Source organism: Notechis scutatus, chromosome 2 (genome assembly GCF_049901735.1).
Source record: "Notechis scutatus isolate UNSWTSFEM ecotype Mainland chromosome 2, rNotScu1.2, whole genome shotgun sequence".
NCBI classification, from domain to species: Eukaryota; Metazoa; Chordata; class Lepidosauria; order Squamata; family Elapidae; genus Notechis; species Notechis scutatus.
Genome location: NC_142010.1, coordinates 162,054,474 through 162,067,299, shown reverse-complemented (window position 1 = coordinate 162,067,299; position 12,826 = coordinate 162,054,474). Strand labels below are relative to the sequence as shown.

General features: G+C 40.7%; 1 protein-coding gene across 2 annotated transcripts in view; it reads left to right on the top strand.

The window, feature by feature from the left end:
* The window catches only part of LOC113417218 (alpha-2-macroglobulin-like protein 1), a 91,804-nt gene that overhangs the window by 29,812 nt on the left and 49,166 nt on the right, over positions 1 to 12,826 (top strand). For both annotated transcript variants that reach the window (XM_026675496.2, XM_087957150.1), the window contains 6 exons: positions 824 to 988; positions 2,331 to 2,558; positions 3,109 to 3,172; positions 4,955 to 5,100; positions 5,930 to 6,076; positions 8,812 to 8,991. In XM_026675496.2, coding sequence (XP_026531281.2) covers positions 824 to 988; positions 2,331 to 2,558; positions 3,109 to 3,172; positions 4,955 to 5,100; positions 5,930 to 6,076; positions 8,812 to 8,991 — 930 coding nt within the window. The remainder of the gene's footprint in view (positions 1 to 823; positions 989 to 2,330; positions 2,559 to 3,108; positions 3,173 to 4,954; positions 5,101 to 5,929; positions 6,077 to 8,811; positions 8,992 to 12,826) is intronic.

The window sequence follows — 12,826 nt, the reverse complement described above, 5'->3', positions numbered from 1 at the left end:
ATTGAATAATGGAATTATTAGGTATGTTTAATTGATATGGTGATAGGCATTTGGAGAGAGTAATGTTGAAAACAAATATTGAAGAATTATGAATTAATATGAATAAGTGCATTTTTAACAACATCAGTGGAATTGTAGTTTCAAATAATAGAAAGAATAATGGTTCCGTTTTATTCTTTGGCCTATTCTGGTCACTGTAGTTTTCAAACAGTTAAAGGGGAAGAGAGTCAAATAATAAGAGAGCTATAAACTATGCCCCATGAAGGAGCTGAACCTGTTTAGACTTGAAAAGACTGAGGGAAGATTGAAAACACTTTTTAGGTAGCTGACAGTAACATTTTAAGACCCATTCTTATCGCAAGTCAAGAATAATGGATTCAAGCTGTAAGAAGCCAGGTTCTGACTAAATATTAGAAACAGTAATAGTTCAATATGAAAGCAATTTCCATCAGATGTGTTTTATAAGAAACCAGACAACTGTGCCAGGGATGCTTTAAGGCAGATTCCTGCACTGAGTGGGGTGGGACTTGATGGTCTAAAGACCTTTTCAACCCCTGCAAATCAGGGGTCTTCAAACTTGACAGCATTAAGACTTGTGGACTTCAACTCCCAGAATTCCTGAGCTAACATGACTGGAGGAGGAATTCTGGGAGTTGAAGTCCACAAGTCAAACTTGCCAAGTTTGAAGACCCTTGATGTAAATGAAGGAATGCATTGCCCTGGTTCAGTCCTTAAGAATGGGTAGAAATGAATTCTGATTTGCATATTTATTGTATGAATAAATAGTTCACACACCTAAGTTATTGCATATTTATTCTTACAGATTAAAGTTTCAGTCGATGATTCACCAGTCCAAAACTACACTATCTATCTCATTGTTGATGTTGATGATGTGCTGACCCACATTACATATATCACAGATGAGAATGGTATTGCCTACTTCTCTCTGAATACAACTGCCTGGAACAACACCATGGTTTCTATAAAGGCGAGTTGACACAAATAAATAGGGATTTTGCCAAGCATCACAGTGTCTAGTCCCATGTTAACATTGTAGTTTAGTTATTCCACTGGCATGAAAATGTTCATACTCCCAATATCAAATACAACAAAAATGGATGAAAAGATTTAAATTCTGAAGTTGCAATAGTTAGATTGTAATTAAAACGTGTGTGGGGCATGCAGTAGTTAAATAAAGTGTGAATTATTCAGGTTGGGCAAGACATATGTGTCTAACCCTTGTGAGGAAATGAGTTCAATTTTGACAACATTAGACTTTCTTCAACTTTTTTTAGAAAATAAGGGGACATCTTAGCCAATGTATGCACTCTTTTATGGGTCTAAATATTGTCACAGTTGGGCTTCTTAGTACTTGTAAATAATGCTTAGCGACTACTTCAGGCAGTGACTTTTCAAAGTTACAGTGGTAATGAAAACTGCAACTGTGCCCACATTTATGACCTTCATAGCATCTCCTTCTCTCTGTCATGTGTATGCCATTACAGTCAAATAAATGTACAGTGGCTTGTGCCTGACATATTTTTTTTCCTCCATGCCTCCCAGACAAGCTGAGTTTGCAGTGTTTTGCTGACACTAAATTAAGAAGCTCAGCTATCTGACTTTAATTAGCCAGCTGATAGTTGCTGCCTGTAACTGACAAGATTAATCAGTTTCACATCTTTGGTTTTTTGTTTGCCTTCGAAACAAAGAGTGGGGCTTGCTGGGGCCAGCTCATTTCTTTCAAAATATATTTCCCATTGTGTGCCTGCTTGTAATGTCTTTCTTTCCAATAAATGTAAATACAAACTTTAATTTCCTTGCTAATTATCCCAGCACTGGGGTGAGCATTACAAAAGGCAAGCAAGTGGGAGGAAAGGAAAGCTAAGGTAAAATCTTGTGTCATGGTTAATGACCATGTCTTTTGGTAACCAAATTGAGACTCCCAATTATGCTTGCTAACCAAGGACTCTCTGTAATTGAAATATCTTAAATATCAGAGGTAGTATTCAGCAGGTTCTGACCAGTTCTAGAGAACTGGTAGCGGAAATTTTGAGTAGTTCGGAGAACCAGCAAATACCACCTCTGACTGGAGATGTTACAGTATCCTTCCCCCGCCACGCCCACCAAGCCACGCCCACAGAACTGGTAGTAAAAAAAAATTTGAATCCTACCACTGTTAAATATGTTTGAAAATTGGTTTAACTTTATAGCGTTGACCTATTTTGACATATTAACCGTCTAGTTTTCTCTTGTCGAACCATCCTAAACATCACTCTAAAATATGCTTGAACACTGATAATTCCCATTGTTGTGGTGCCTTTTCCTTATAGGCAACATACACAATTGGGAATAAAACTGAAGAACAGATTGCTCGGATGTCAGACTTTGAAGATTATAAGTGGCTGAAGCCCTTCTACTCAGAGAGTAACAGTTTCCTTGAGATTCAGCATGTTGAAGAGGAGCTGCCCTGTGGAAAGGATCAGGAAGTATTGGTAGATTATATCCTTGACCAGAAAGAGCTGGGCCCTGAGGCTGACCATATAGATTTTTATTACTTGGTGAGCATATAACTGTGGAAAGGTTAACAGATGTCTATGAGAAAATAATAGAAAACAACAAAAATAAAAAGGGAGAAATAAAATACTAATACAGGCAATTCCTGAAAAGAAGAAAGAAAAGGGAAATTCTAAACTAAGTAGGATGAGAGAGTAAGACATAAGAACTAAATTGAAAATTGTTTCCTGAGATAATGACATTTCTGTATCTTATGTTGATGGCATGGCGCACTGTATGAAGTCACATTACAACATTACAGCAGTAACTGTAACAAACTCGCAGTACATGGGGAGCTTCTCTGTGAAGACTTTCAGAGGAAAATCATAAGGGAGAATTCATACCTGGAGTTATTTAAATTTTCAGAAGAAAAAACTTGTAGCTTCAGTTATGTAATATGTTATTTAAAAAAAATACAGGGTTATTCCTTTCCTCTTGTTACAGGTCTTCTATAACAACATCTTTGATGCTGTTCCTTCTATCCTAAATCATTGCATGTCATTTTCTTTCTGTGTGCAGAGTTTTGTATAGGTAATAATTTAGTACGTCTTTTAGCTTGTATCAAAAGGAAAGATTGTTTCCAGTGGACAGAAGCAAGTGCCTGTTGGCCAGGATGAGAGTAAGTGTACAATTATGTTGTTGCAATGCACCTAAAGTCCATTTCTGTTATACAAAATCCTGTTCTATCTAGTTAGTGTTTATTTCAGGTTTAATTTATTTTGTTTTCATTTCACAAAGCTAAATCTAGACAGCATCTCAAATGGAATATATACAGGAATAATCATGTGAAGCAAATGAGCCTATATAAATTGTGATATCGATTTGTAGGAAATACTCTGGATTTTTCAATGTTTGTCCCCTTCACAAACTTTCCCCAGTAATTATTATTTATTTGCATCCCACCTTTATCATTTTTATAAATAACTCAAGGCACACTTTCCTCTTTCTATTTTCCCTACAACAGCCCTGTGAGATTAGTTGGGCTAAGAGAATGTAACTGGCCCAAAGTCACCCGGTTGGCTTTCATGGCTAAGGTAAAACTTGAATTTATGGCCTCCTGCTTTCTAGGCTTTAACCACTAAACCAAACTGGCTCTTAAACTTTCCCATTAATAACGGGAAAAGGGATTCTCCCAAAATTATTGGAGTGCTATTTGAGGAGAGAGCAGTGTTAGATGAAATTCCACAGTTTGCTGAGTAGGACAACACATTTTCACCAATCTTGAAGTCAGAAGAAAACATATTTTCTTTGTATATTCAGTTTGAAAAAAACATAGAAACATATACTTAATTCAGCTTCTGATATTGCCACAGAAGGTAACTTCTGATCAAAATGCATTATGCGATTATTCAGATTTTTGTTCAGTCTTTTCTATAAAGAAAATTGTGAAAGAGTTATTGAGAAAAGGGAGGAAAGCTAATAGAGAAAGCAGCAAAATAAATTTATATAAAATTCTGTGAATAAGGCTGCTTATAGCTCCATAAAAGTATCTTTGGAAGCAGCCTTCAGTTATATTGTTGCTTTGACAACATAAGTTTTATAGCTGATGTCTTGTTACCTACAAAAACTTTTTATATATACTTTTTAAAGTATACATATCTAAGTTACATCCAGTTTTAGAGAAAAAGAACTGCAGACTGTTTCACCTCTGTCTTTCTTTTTATAATTGGATTTGGAAAAAAGTTCCAAATCCAAACCTTGCACTTTGTGACAAATTGTAAAATTGGGTTAAGTGTTATAATAAGCATTAAGATAATATAATATGACATGCATCTTTAATGTTAGTGTAACATTAATATTATATTACATTAATATTAAAAACGCATAGCCTGTTTAGATATAACACTAAATTTATAACTTAGATTTGATTTGTTCTATAATAATCATGCACATATTTTTTTTCACTTTTAGAAACTAAATATATTTCTGAAAATATACAGACTAAGCTAGTTCATCATAATGATGATGATACAGATAGAACATATATTCCAGAGCATTTGCTTTTTAAACTGCTACAACAGGGATCCCCAATCTCTGGGCCGCAGACCACTACTGGGCTGTGACCTATTCGCAACTGTTGGGCCACTAAGCCGCAAAGGTTAGAGATCACTCTGCTACAGCCTGGGCTCAGTAGTGGTTTGCAAGATTAAGATGAATTGCCATAATTTTGACAGATGGACTAAATGGACTTCATTAGATTTATCTTGAAATAGACTCAGATTTATTTGGAAACTCTTCAGAATTGGCAAGAAATTGGTTACACTAACAAAGCAGAGGGTGAGAAGTTTTATAAACTTTTATTTCCTTGAATAGTAGTACATAATTATGAATGTCATAGTGCAGACATAATTTTTCTTTCTTTGGCTTTCTTTTTCCACTACCCTTTCCTCCCCCTGACCAGCACTCAAAGGCACCTTCTCTCTTATCCTGACTCCCAGCTCTAAGCTGGCACCCTCTGCCAAGCTTTTGTTGTTTGCAGTTTTCGCTGATGGTGAAGTGGCAGCTGATGTTGATGTGTTCACAATAAACATGTGCTTCGAACATAAGGTTTGTGAGAAAGTAAGAGGGGCAGAGCAAAGAATGTGCACTCACACATCACACAAAGTCATAGGATATTAAAGCATGTGTGCTGCCATTTGTCCCCATTATACTTTCCTCATTGTGCATAAAGTGAAGTAGGTAGGAGAGAAAACGGGAGTGATAACATGTGCTTGTTATCCACAACTTTTACCTTAGAAATATAGTATATCACAGGCAGCTCAGAAACAAACCCAATGAAAACAGTAAAACAATCATCTTGCTTCCTTCCATCAAGGCAATTCTATCTTCCTAATTTATTGTTTTTTTTTTGTCCCCAACCACTTTGAACTTGGTTTCATTCACCCATTATTTTATCTTCTAAAATATACGGCTAGATAGTAAAGCCTAGCTTTTTACTTGGCAGAATTCCAGCTTCCAAATTAAAATGCAGTTATTTTAAATGAAGTTGGAAACTACAGGAAACTTGTAAGGCAAGGGTCTTCAAACTTGGCAAGTTTAAAACTTGTGGACTTCAACTCCCAGAATTCCTGAGCTAACATGACTGGAGGAGGAATTCTGGGAGTTGAAGTCCACAGGTCTTCAAGCTGTCAAGTTTGAAGACCCCTGCTGTAAGGGATCAGATAGAGTGTCTATATGCTTGTTAGTAGATACAGACTTCCTTCTGGGAACCATAGGCAACATTGAACACGGTTATCGTGTCCAATATTTATGATCTTTTTTTTCCTTCCCCATGATTGTTCATGTTTCTATAGTATACTTTCTTTAGTCTACTCTCCACTGTCAACATGGATCTCCCTTGTAATAAAAATCTCCCTCTCTTCTTTCTTCATCAAAGGTGAAGTTGGGGTTCTCATCAGAGGAAGAGCTTCCAGGGTCAAAGGTCAATCTGCAGATAGAAGCTGCCCCTGGTGCATTCTGCTCTGTCCAGGCTGTGGACAAGAGTGTCCTCTTGAAGAGGAACTTAACTCTGACACCATTAACAGTAAGGAAAAATGTCCTTCTAAAGGATAAGTTATACTTTTTTTCCTCATGCTCTGTTACTAACTTGTTATCTTTTATGGCTGGTAGATGATGGATTTCATAATTTATCTGTTTGCTCCATTTAAAAAAATAGCAATATCACTGCAAAATAATCTTGATTAATGTGTTTTATAGTATCTGAGTACTTAAACTTTTTTTAAGATTATGATTTTATTAGGATACATAAAGTATACTATACTCTAGTAGAGTATAAAAATTCTTTACACTAACTCTATATGATTCTACTTTATTACTACTGAATATACCGTGTTTCTCAGAAAATAAGGCCAGGCCTTATTTTCTTTTGACTCCCCCAAAAACGGCTAGGTTGTCTTTTCGGGGGTGACTTAATTTCTCCCTCCCCCCGCACCCTCACCTAGAGCGCCCCATGGGCAACTACGCCTCGCCACCAGCTGCTCCTAACGGCCGATCATGGTGGAGCATGGAGAGCTCCCTATCCCCGCCAAGCGCCTTTGCTGCAGACCCGGGTAAGGTGCTGGGTGCAGGCTGGGTCAGCGGGCAGGTGGTGGCGGTGGCGTGGATGTCAGCCTCGGTGGCGGTGGGGCACTTTGTATCGCGCCTGCCAATGTTACTTTCCCTTCTGCCCATGCGCTGCTGCGTTTGGAGTGCTGCACATTCCTCCACTGGCAGTGTTTCAGCGGCTTCTCGGGCAGGGAAGCTGTAGCTTCCATGGTTCACGCCGGCGCTGGCGCCTCTCTCGCCAGCGCCATCTCCAACAACAGTAGCAGTGGTGAGACAGACCCTGCTGCCGACGAGAATCGCCTGCCCTCCCGTAGGGGCATCACTTTGATTGACGGCAGCTGCGTCGACAAGGTCCTGCAAGTCGGTGAGTCTTTCAGGGTTGGGTGGGTGGAAGCGGCGGCAGGAGGGTGATGCCATCGTTTCTCTCCCCCCCACGCCTCGCTTTGCTTCCTGCCCCAGAGCTTTGGGTCATGGTCTTGTCCTTTGTATGGTCAGGCGCTCTCCTCTTGCTCCAGTCACACAAAACCCCACTGTGGACCTTTCCCCCCCTCTTTAAGTTTTCTTTACTCTCATTCCCTCCGTCAGTTCCCTAAGAATACAGACTGGCCGGGCAGCTTCCTCCCCACCCCTCCCGGTAGTTTTAACAAGGGAACCATCTATCCACTTTGCCCTTCGAACAGAGGCAAACCTTCCAATCCAAACAGAAGAGAAAGGGAATCATCCTACAGACCCTTAGCACCAAGCTTCTCAGAGGATTCTCCCAAAAGATCCACCCTAAAGGAGGATTCACCTCTATTGAGGTAATTCCCTGTTAGGAGAATGAGCGCATACAGGGAGATGTATTTGAGAGAAGTGTTTGAATAATACACACACAGTACACAGATACACTGTACAGTAAATGTAGGTTTTTACTTCCAGAAAGTTTAAGCAAAGTTCAAGATAAGCAGTCCAAAAGTCATTCACAGTCAGTTTTTCAATCTAGGGATAATCCAATAACAAATTCCAGTGTCAAAAACAGTTCAGTATCAGACTTACATCAAATCCAGAAATAGCAGTCGATTAGGAAAAATGGAAGAATGGCAATACTTTCCAACAGAAGGAAACAGAGACTTACTCACACTCTCTTCTGAGACTCAGACTAAAACTCAGACAACCCAGGTTTCTGGCTCCATCTTATGGCCGTTTGAGTAACCACACCCAATTGCAGTTTTTAGTATGCTCTTAAAGAGACAGTATTAAAATGTCTACCCTGGTTTATATATTTCCATCCCAAATAGCTGTTAGGTTACTTACATTCCTAACAACCCCCTTAAATGCACTCCCCTCCTTTGAGGTGAATCCTCTGATGAATCCTCCTTTGGGTTCTCCCCCAAAGGAGGACTCATCAGAGGATTCACCCCAAAGGAGGGGAGTGCATGTAAGGGGGTGAATACTCCTTTGGGGTGGATCCTTTGGGAGAACTCTAAAGGAGGATTCATCAGAGGATTCCCCCCAAAGGACAACACCATGACCTGAAGCTCTGGGGTGGAAAGCAAAGCGAGGCGTGGGGGGGAGAGAAACGATGGCATCACCCTCCTGCCGCCGCTTCCACCCACCCAACCCCAAAAGACTCACCAACTTGCAGGACCTTGTTGATGCAGCTGCTGTCAATCAAAGTGATGCTCCTACAGGAGGGCAGGCGGTTCTCGTCGGCAGCGGTGTCTGTCTCACCGCTGCTGCTGTTGGAGACAGCGCTCGCGCCTCTCTGGAACTGTGGAAGCTACAGCTTCCCCCGCCCAAGAAGCCGCTGAAGCGCTGCCGGTGGAAGAATATGCAGCACTCCAAATGTGGCAGTGCACAGGTAGAAGGGAAAGCAACAGCAGCAGGCACAATGCAAAGTGCCCCACCGCCACCCGCCCGCTAACCCGGTCTGCACCCAGCACCATACCCGGGTCGGCAGCAAAGGCGCTTGGGGATAGGGAGCTCTCCGCGCTCTGCCATGATCAGCCGTTAGGAGTGGCTGGTGGCAAGGCGTAGCTGCCCGCGGGGTGCTCCTAACGGCCTGTTCCTCCCCCCAATTTCTCATGTTTTAAACTAGGCCTAAATTTGGGGGGAGGGGCTTAATTTCTCCTTATGCCTAGAAAACATGCTGGGTCTTCCTATTGCGAGGGGCTGTATTGTTGGAGGAACACGGTAGTTGTATTATTATTCATTGCAGCCATTTTTTGTCCCTAGGTATACACTGCTTCTTTAACCTATTGGCTTGATTTAATAGTAGAAGGATTTCACTATCGCATGGAAGATTTTGAACCTTATCCTTGCTTGCCCCCTCCGGATCTTAAACAAGGGAAAAATCAGCCTTCCAGGGTAGCTCCCTGGTATCAAAGAGAAGCTGATGTTTATAGCCTGTTCAAGGTGCGTAACCTCTTCTCTTGAACCCAATGAACAAGAAAACTGTGTTACTCATTTCCATGAGCTATTAGCATCGGCAAATGTTCCAAACTTCAGTGACAAAAAAAATGACAAAGTGATTTCATGATGCAAAGTCTGGTAAGTCTCAATATTAGAAACAGGTATGAAACTCATAGAGCTTGTGTTGTAAAATAGCAGTACACATTTTAACATTCATCCCTACCTCTTTTCAAGTGACTAGGGCTACTGGAGAAGCTATACAATTTATTAATAACTACCCATACAGTATGCATTTTTCTACCTTTTCCCTACGTTTCTGGATAAAATCAAATACTTTTGGTTTCCTATTTTTTCATTTATAAGCATCTTCAAGATAGTTTAACAACAAAGATTCAAATTATTACCTTGTGTGCTTATATTATGATCTAGAAATATTTTAAATATGTGGCATTTGTTTTTGTTTTTTTGTTTGTTTCAATTTGGTGTTTTCCTTTGAGTTCTTTAAAGGTAAAGGAGAGAAAGAAAAGAGGCTTAACAACAACATGAAATTAATTTCATTAATTTAATTTTATAGTTTAATTACAGCCTAAAACTTATAGTGCTCATTTTTATGTACCCTTATACTCTTGGTTTTATTAAGGAAAAGATGTCCAGTCAAGCTCAGTTCTTGGGGGGTTGTATCCATGCTTTGTTTCTTGATAATGCTAGAGAACCTTGGTCCCCATTCTTTGCAGCTTGGTGGCCCGGCTTGGGGGAGAGGGGACCTGGGCCATTTGAGTGGCAGGCCTGTGCACACACACACACACAGCTCTTGCACAAGTGGTGGACCAGCATGCAGCTCAACTTGCATGAGTGGCAGGCCGGCGCACCATGAGTGCCTGCTAGCTTGCTGCTTACACAAGTTGAGTTGCGCATGTGCATGCTCCAGCCAGCCACTCACACACAGCCCAATTCCAAATAGGCCATGGCTTGGTAGTGGGCTGCAGCCTAGGGGTTGGGGACCCATACTATAGAAGTAGTTTATTGTTGCCTTTTCCTTTTTGACTTCCCCTGGAACTAACCATCTGGAATTTCAAAGGGATCTCCCATTCAAATTCTTCTGAGGCTAGCTGTGTTAATTATACAGGTGAAACTCGAAAAATTAGAATATCGTGCAAAAGTTCATTTGTTTCAGTAATGCAACTTAAAAGGTGAAACTAATAAATGAGATAGACTCATTACATGCAAAGCAAGATAGTTCAAGCCATGATGTGTCATAATTGTGATGATTATGGCTTACAGCTCATGAAAACCCCAAATCCACAATCTCAGAAAATTAGAATATTACATGCAATCAATAAAACAAGGATTGTACATAGAGAACAATATCGGACCTCTGAAAAGTATAAGTATGCATATGTACTCAGTACTTGGTTTGGGCCCCTTTTGCAGCAATTACTGCCTCAATGCGGCGTGACATGGAAGTTATCAGCCTATGGCACTGCTGAGGTGTTATGGAAGACCAGGATGCTTCAATAGCGGCCTTCAGCTCTTCTGCATTGTTCGGTCTCATGTCTCTCATCTTTCTCTTGGCAATGCCCCATAGATTCTCTATGGGGTTCAGGTCAGGCGAGTTTGCTGGCCAATGAAGCACAGTAATCCCACGATCATTGAACCAGGTTTTGGTGCTTTTGGCAGTGTGGGCAGGTACCAAGTCATGCTGGAAAATGAAGTCAGCATCCCCATAAAGCTCATCTGTGGAAGGAAGCATGAAGTGCTCCAAAATCTCCTGGTAGATGGCTGCGTTGACCCTGGACTTAATGAAGCACAGTGGACCAACACCAGCAGATGACATGGCTCCCCAAATCAACAAGATGGGAAACTTCACACTGGACTTCAAGCATCTTGCAGTGTGTGTCTCTCCATTCTTCCTCCAGACTCTGGGTCCTTGGTTTCCAAATGAGATGCAAAAGTTGCTCTCATCAGAAAAGAGGACTTTGGACCACTGAGCAACAGACCAGTTCTGTTTTTCAGATGCTTCTGACGTTGCTTGACAAGAGGAATACGACATTTGAAGCCCTTGTCCAGGATCTGTCTGTGTGTGGTGGCTTTTGATGCACTGACTCCAGCCTCAGTCCACTCCTTGTGAAAATCCCCAACACTTTTGAATGGCCTTTTCCTGACAATCCTCTCCAGGCTGCTGTTATCCCTGCTGCTTGTGCACCTTTTTCTTCCACACTTTTCCCTTCCACATACCTTTCTATTAATGTGCTTTGATACAGCACTTTGGGAACATCTAACTTCTTTTGCAATTACCTTTTGAGGCTTTCCCTCCTTATGGAAGGTGTCAATGATGGTTTTCTGCACAACTGTCAGGTCAGCAGTCTTTCCCAGGATTGTGATTTCTACTGAACCAGACTGAGAGACCATTTAAAGGCTCAGGAACCCTTTGCAGGTGTTATGGCTTAATTAGCTGATTAGAGTGGGACACTTTGAGCCTAGAATATTGAACTTTTTCACAATATTCTAATTTGCTGAGATTGTGGATTTGGGGTTTTCATGAGCTGTACGCCATAATCATCTCAATTAAGACAGATCTTTGCATGTAATGAGTCTATCTCATATATTAGTTTCACCTTTTAAGTTGCATTACTGAAATAAATGAACGTTTGCATGATATTCTAATTTTTCGAGTTTCACCTGTACAAACAGGTGTATTACTTACAACTGCTCATTTAGTGATTGTTCCAAGTTACAGTGGCATTGGAAAAAGTGACTTTTTTCACACTTAACACCTGTTGCAGCATCCCCATGGTTGTGTGATCAAAATTCAGACGTTTCGCAATTGACTCATATTTATGATGGTTGCAGTGCCCCAAGGACATGTGATTACCTTTTGTAACCTTCTGACATGCAGTTAATGGGGAAGCCAGATTCACCTAAAACTGGGTTACAAACCTACCAACTGCACTGATTCACTTAACAACTATGGCAAGAAAGGTTGTAAAATGGGGCAAAATTCACTTAACAACTATCTTGCTTAGTAACACAAATTTTGGACTCAATTGTGGTTGTACATCAAGTACTACCTGTAATATATCAACAACCTATCTGTTTTCAAGACTGATATATCCTAGGCATAATGATCTGCATAATTCTCTATCTTATTTGCAATACTTTTATTTGTAAAAATTGAGCTTGGGCATGTTGTGAGGATGGCTAATGGGAGGATTCTAAAAGACCTCCTGTATGGAGAATTAGTGCAAGGAAAGTATGTTAGAGGGAGACCACAGCTGTGATATAAGGATATCTGCAAGAGAGATCTAAAGGCCTTGGGAATGGACATTAGCATCTAGGAAACCTTGACCTCTGATTGTTTAGCTTGGAGGCTAAAGATGCAGCATGGCCTTCTCCAATTCGAAGAGACACTTGTTCGGCAGGTTGAGGCAAAGAGGCAGCCCCGGAACCAACGAAATCTGGGGGTTGGACAGGGGACAGACTGTATCTGTCCTCAGTGTAGAAGGGATTGCCACTCTCGGATTGGCCTTTTTAGCCACACTAGATGCTGTTTTAGAACCTCTATTCAGAGCATGATACCATAGTCTTTTGAGACTGAAAGATGCCAATATTTATGAAAATGCTTAGGCTGCCATACTATTCTGTGACTCAACAGCATCCTTTTCAAAGCATTTCAGATTAATGCAAGTGGTCCTTGCCTGTTGGGATTTTAGATGTTGTCTAGTCTTTGTAGAACCTCAGAACCATGGCAGAATTTTGAGTTGTGTAGCACTATAAACACTTTTTTGCACCTGGCCTTCCTTCTCTTTGGTCTGGCAGCTCTTATAGGGGGATTACACAG